The 6,000-nt window shown below is 45.9% G+C and overlaps 1 protein-coding gene across 2 annotated transcripts in view; it reads right to left on the bottom strand.

Annotated features, from left to right (window-relative positions):
• Positions 1-6,000, bottom strand: part of ttc7b (tetratricopeptide repeat domain 7B) — a 62,904-nt gene that overhangs the window by 48,701 nt on the left and 8,203 nt on the right. For both annotated transcript variants that reach the window (XM_064927923.1, XM_064927924.1), the window contains exon 4: positions 508-641. In XM_064927923.1, coding sequence (XP_064783995.1) covers positions 508-641 — 134 coding nt within the window. The remainder of the gene's footprint in view (positions 1-507; positions 642-6,000) is intronic.

Below are 6,000 nucleotides of genomic sequence, written 5' to 3'. Positions count from 1 at the left end.
TTAATTCATTAATTACAGCCATGTCCAATCAGCTTATTGAGGACACCAAGAATGGATAGCTATTTATTAAAAAGGTCAAACAGAAACTATTCGAGAACATTCATTTTTTATTTGACCTTTATTTAACTAGGCAAGTCAGTTAAGAATAAATTCTTATTTACAATGAAGGCCTAGGAACAGTGGGTTAACTGCCTTGTTCAGGGGAAGAATGACAGATTTTCACCTTGTCAGATCGGGGATTTGATCTTGCAACCTTCAAGTTACTAGTCTAACGCTCTAACCATTAGGCTACCTGCCGCCCCACTAATTAAGTTGCTGGTGGCTGGTCTTGGTATTTTGTATTGCAACTTAACTGTAATTTTAAAAGAGGGTTGGTTATTTTGTTAGTATTAGCCTAGATCCCTTAAAAATCATTTGGTTTGGTCAAAATTATTAGAGCATCTCCAGCTTATCCCTCCTGTCAACACATCCAGAAGTAAAGCCAATGTCACCCGGTTGCTAGGTTACCTTCTCTACTTCCTGTAGGTAGAGCAGGGCGATGTCTCCAGACTTCTCATAGCAGGTAATCACTTCTTGGTCTTTGTCCACGTTACGATTGGACAGGGACGGAGACGCAGCCGGGACTTTCTCTAGACACAGACCTAGAGAGAGGAAGTTCATTATGCTGTATACTGTACACACATTGTGGCCACAATGCAGCCTACCAAGGGTTAAAGTTGATGCTGAAGCTTTAGTGTGTGTGTGTACTTGTGTGCGTGCGTAGTGTACACTCATCTCTCCTCTCTGGCTACTTCAAGCCCGTCCTCAGCCACGGAAAAAGTGACACACCTGGGCTGGGCCCCTGCTGCAATATGAATCAGTAGGTGATCAAGGCTCCCAGACAGGCAGCAGAGAGCCCCTGAATGTTTTATCACACGCTCAGAGGACAACGCACTAGCCTGACAGACGTCTGGAGGAGCAACCAGAAACTCAGGGTTAGGTGGCAATGGAAGTGTCTCGTTGCTCTGCTCTGTCTGTAGCCCGTAGGAGCAATGGAAGTGTCTCACCGTCCTGCTCTGTCTGGCCCTGGGGCTGGCTGGGGCTTCCAGGAGCCAGTGTATGGGATCTGAGTAAAGGACACCTCACATCAGCCAAGGACTGAAGGAGATACCTGAGACAGATTTATTTTATAGCAGTCCCCTTCCCTTCTTCTAGAGGACATTGGGACAACAATCATCTTCCACTTCTGGTTGCTGCTTGTCTTGGTTTCACAAATTAAGGCTCTCACTATTTTCTCTCATGTGGTTTCCCTGATTTTATAACCTGCAAGGAAACAAAAAACTGGGGCTTTGTTGTAGCCTGGGCCCCTCGCTATAGGCAGAGTTTTATTTGTATACTCACGTGGTAAGGAAAATAAATCAATTGGGGCCCTAAAAGGATACTCTTTGGTACGGGAAGAGTATCCCTGTCTGACCTCTGGGTAGATTGGGCCGTGTCTCTGTCAATCACCAGACCATTCTGTATGTAATGAGATCATATGGAGGAAAGCAACACTTCCATTGTGGCTACACACACCTCATTGTTATGAAATCCAAGCTGCAGTTTCCCGAAGCCCCCTTTTAAAACAAACATTAATAATAGATGATAGCCTTAATAACGAATTAATTATAAATAGCTCTCGTCTCTGGAATTACACAAGACTACGGCAACTGTGTGGCGCTCAAATAGAGCCATTCACTAACAGGGTCCAAACAATACAAGCCAAACGGTTCATCCATCAACTCCCCATGATTGCTTTACACACCCTGAAACCTCCAGTACCATAGAGGTGCAGACGCCTCCTCATTATAGGACATGACTGGAACATGAATACGGCTGTGTGTTGAGAGAGGGATAAATGGAGGCAGAGAGGGAGATGGAGGGCGAGAGATGGAGAGAGAGGTATACGTATATAAAACAGGAGAGCCGGCAGAGACAGAGAGATGGAAAGATGAAAATGCTCGATCACCCACTCTGGCAAGAGAGAGAGAGCGCGATTGAGAGAGAGAGAGACACAGAAAGACAGCAGCAGAGGGGCGTCAGTAGCCAGGCCTGTCTTTGCCTTATAAAGATATACCCTTGTGGTGGTGCGGGTGGGTGGGTTAAAGATTTTGGATCCTCTTGTCGTTGTGGGGCTCTGCTCGCTCTGCTGCCGTGCCACACATAACTTATTCATACCACTGTGGCACTTTAACAGCCTAATGGGCTCCTGTGTTACTCTAAACAGGCCCAGCCTGAGCCCCTCCTCCCCTCCACTCCTCTCGATTAGGACGCTCATAAAATTTTTACAGCACTAAAGTCTTCCCATTAACCCCAATCGGACAAACAAAATGGCTGGTCCAGACAAAGTAACACAACTGACTAATAAACTCCGATGATGTGGTGTATGGGCGACTGCTTGGGTTGCATCGTTGGGTGGTCTGTGTAAACCCTAGGGTATGCTGGTGTATGTAGAGGGGGACAGGTGTGTGTGTGTGTGTGTGTGTGTGTGCGCACACGAGGTTGCTGTATTGAGGTGGACAGGCTGAGGCTCCATACTACGGCAGTGCTTCTTCTATCTCAGCTCACAGCCAACGTAATGCTGCCGGTCTGTCAGAACTCTGATCAAAGCTCTGCAGTCCTGGCTGACACATTCACAGTGCTCTGCATTAGAAATTGAGAGAGCGAGCGTGTGCGGTATGTATGGTGTGTGTGTTTGCATGAGAGCGGAGGACTCCTCTCGCCACAACAGTGAACCTCTACCGCCACCACATGGCCAAACAACACATTGCAGGGGATACGAGGTCAAGCTGCGAGGACTGGTCCTGCTGTCAGTTTCCTCAATTCAGAGACAACACATTTTCCCTCCATGTCATGTACATTTTCAAATACACACGAGTAACAATGTTGTTCCAAAGCATGACTAGATTACCTATGTCAAGCTTTAAAAACAGGGTAGGGTGCCATGGCAGGGCAGGCACGAAGTCCTGACTCGGACTGGCCAGACCAGCAGAGTTAGCTAATACAGTCACCCCAGCCTCAGCACTTTCTCAATGACAGGAGAAGAGGGATTCAGCACCACATATTACGTTGAACGTTTTAATGTCACAGGCACAAGTACAGTGAAATGCCTTTCTTGACAGCTCCAAACCTAACAATGCAGTAATCAATAACAATGTGGTACTACAAATGTGTTCACTAATATGTGTATTAAAAAATTAAGTGTTTGGTCCCATATTCATCACATTTGCTGTTTGTTTTGGTTGTGTTTCAGACTATTTTGTGCCCAATAGAAACGAATGGTAAATAATGTATTGTCATTATGGAGTCACTTGTATTATGAATAAGAATATAATGTTTCTAAAAACTTCTACATTAATGTGGACGCTAGCATTGTTACAGATTATCCTGAACAAATCGTGAATAATGAGGAGTGAGAAAGTTAGATATCATATCACCCAAAATGCTAACCTCCCCTGTTATTGTAATGGTGAGAGGTTAGCATGTCTTGGGGGTATGATATAAAATGCTAACCTCCCCTGTTATTGTAATGGTGAGAGGTTAGCATGTCTTGGGGGTATGATATAAAATGCTAACCTCCCCTATTATTGTAATGGTGAGAGGTTAGCATGTCTTGGGGTTATGATATAAAATGCTAACCTCCCCTGTTATTGTAATGATGAGAGGTTAGCATGTCTTGGGGGTATGATATAAAATGCTAACCTCCCCTGTTATTGTAATGGTGAGAGGTTAGCATGTCTTGGGGGTATGATATAAAATACTAACCTCCCCTGTTATTGTAGTACAGAGCCAGAAAACAAAAAATGTCACTGTCCCAATACTTTTGGAACTCACTGTACATACAAACAGTCAGTTCCAGTACCATATTTACAATGTGCAGGCATACAGGAGTGATAGAGGTAAATATGTAAAGGGGTGACTAAGTATCAGGAAATACACTATATATTCAAAAGTATGTGCACACCGCTTCAATTAGTGGATTTGTCTATTTCAGCCACACCCATTGCTGACAAGTGTATAAAATCGAGCATACAGCCATGCAATCTCCATAGACAAACATTGGCAGTAGAATGGCCTTACTGAAGTGCTCAGTGACTTTCAACGTGGCACCGTGATAGGATTCCAACAAGTCAGTTCGTCAAATGTCTGCCCTGCTGGAGCTGCCCTGTTCAACTATAAGTGCTTTTATTATGAAGTGAAAACATCTAGGAGCAATAACGGCTCAGCAGCGAAGTAGTAGCCCACACAAGCTCACAGAAGCGCATAAAAATCGTCTGTCTTCTGTTGCAACACTCACTACAGAGTTCCAAACTGCCTCTGGAAACAACGTCAGCACAATAACGGTTCGTCAGGAGCTTCATGAAATGGGTTTCCATGGCGTCGCAGCCACACACAAACCAAAGATCACCATGCACAACGCCAAGCATCGGCTGGAGTGGTGTAAAGCTCGCCGCATTGGACTCTGGAGCAGTGGAAACGCATTCCCTTGAGTGATGAATCACACTTCACCATCTGGCAGTCTGACAAATCTGGGTTTGGCGGATGCCAAGAGAACGCTATCTGCCCCAATGCATTGTGCCAACTTTAAAGTTAGGTTGAGGAGGAATAATGGTCTGGGGTTGTTTTTCATGGTTCGGGCTAGCCCACTTAGTTCCAGTGAAGGGACATTTTAACACTACAGCATACAATGACATTCTAGACGATTCTGTGCTTCCAACTTTGCGGCAACAGTTTGGGGAAAGCCCTTTTCTGTTTCAGCATGATAATTCTCCAGTGCACAAAGCGAGTTCCATACAGAAATGGTTTGTCGAGATCGGTGTGGAAGAAGTTGACTGGCTTGCACAGAGCCCTGACTTCAATCCCATCGAACACCTTTGGGATAAATTGGAACACCGACCTTGAGCCAGGCCTAGTTGCCCAACAACAGTGCCCGACCTCACTAATGCTCTTGTCAACTCTTAGAGTCCTTGTAGCCATTTTGTTAGCTATTTAGCAGTCTTATGGCTTGGGGATATAAGCTGTTCAGGATCCTGTTGGTGTCAGACTTGATGCACTGGAAGCAGAGAGAACAGTTTATGGCTTGGCCAGCTGGAGTCTTTAACGATTTCCCTGCCCTTCCTTTCACACGCCTGATATAGAGGTCCTGGATGGCAGGGAGCTCGGCCCCTGTGATGTACTGGGTTGTCCGCATCACCCTCTGTAGCACCATGCGATCGAGGGCGGTGCCATTACCATACCAAGCAGTGATGCAGCCAGTCAAGATGCTCTCAATGGTACAGCTGTAGAACTTTTTGAGAGTTTGAGGGCCCATGCCAAACCTTCTCAACCTCCTGAGAGAGAAGAGGCTCTGTCGCGTCTTGTTCACAACTGTGTGTGTGTGTGTACCATTTTAAGTCCTTTGTGATTTGGACACCGAGGAACAAGAAGCTCCTTGGTCTTACTGACGTTGAGGGAGAGGTTGTTGTTCCGGCACCACACTGCCAGGTCATAGCCTACAGGGAGGAGGTCAGTCTCATCGCCAGGGATCAGGCCTACCACCAACGTGTCGTCAGCAAACTTGATTATGTGTGTTGAAGTTGTGCGTGGTTACGCAGTCGCGGGTGAACAGGGAGTACAGGACCCCAAGCTTGGTGACGGGCTTGGAGGGGACAATGGTGTTGAACGCTAAGCTGGAGTCAATGTGAAAATGCTGTTCATAGGAATTCCTCTTATCTAGGTGGGTGAGGGCAGTGTGGAGTGCAATTGAGATCGAGTCATCTATGGATCTGTTGAGGCAGTATGCAAATTGGAGTGGGTCTGGGATGATGGAGTTGAGGTGTGGCATAACCAGCCTCTCAAAGCACTTCATGATCACAAATGTGAGTGCTACAAGGCAGTAGTCATTGTGGCATGAAGCCTTAGAGTACTTGGGAACAGGAATGATGGTGGTCATTTTAAAACATGTGGGGGTTACACACTGGGACAAGGAGAGGTTGAAAATTA

The sequence above is a fragment of the Oncorhynchus masou genome, chromosome 21 (assembly GCF_036934945.1).
Source record: "Oncorhynchus masou masou isolate Uvic2021 chromosome 21, UVic_Omas_1.1, whole genome shotgun sequence".
Classification (NCBI taxonomy): domain Eukaryota; kingdom Metazoa; phylum Chordata; class Actinopteri; order Salmoniformes; family Salmonidae; genus Oncorhynchus; species Oncorhynchus masou.
This window is presented reverse-complemented; position numbering and strand designations above follow the sequence as displayed.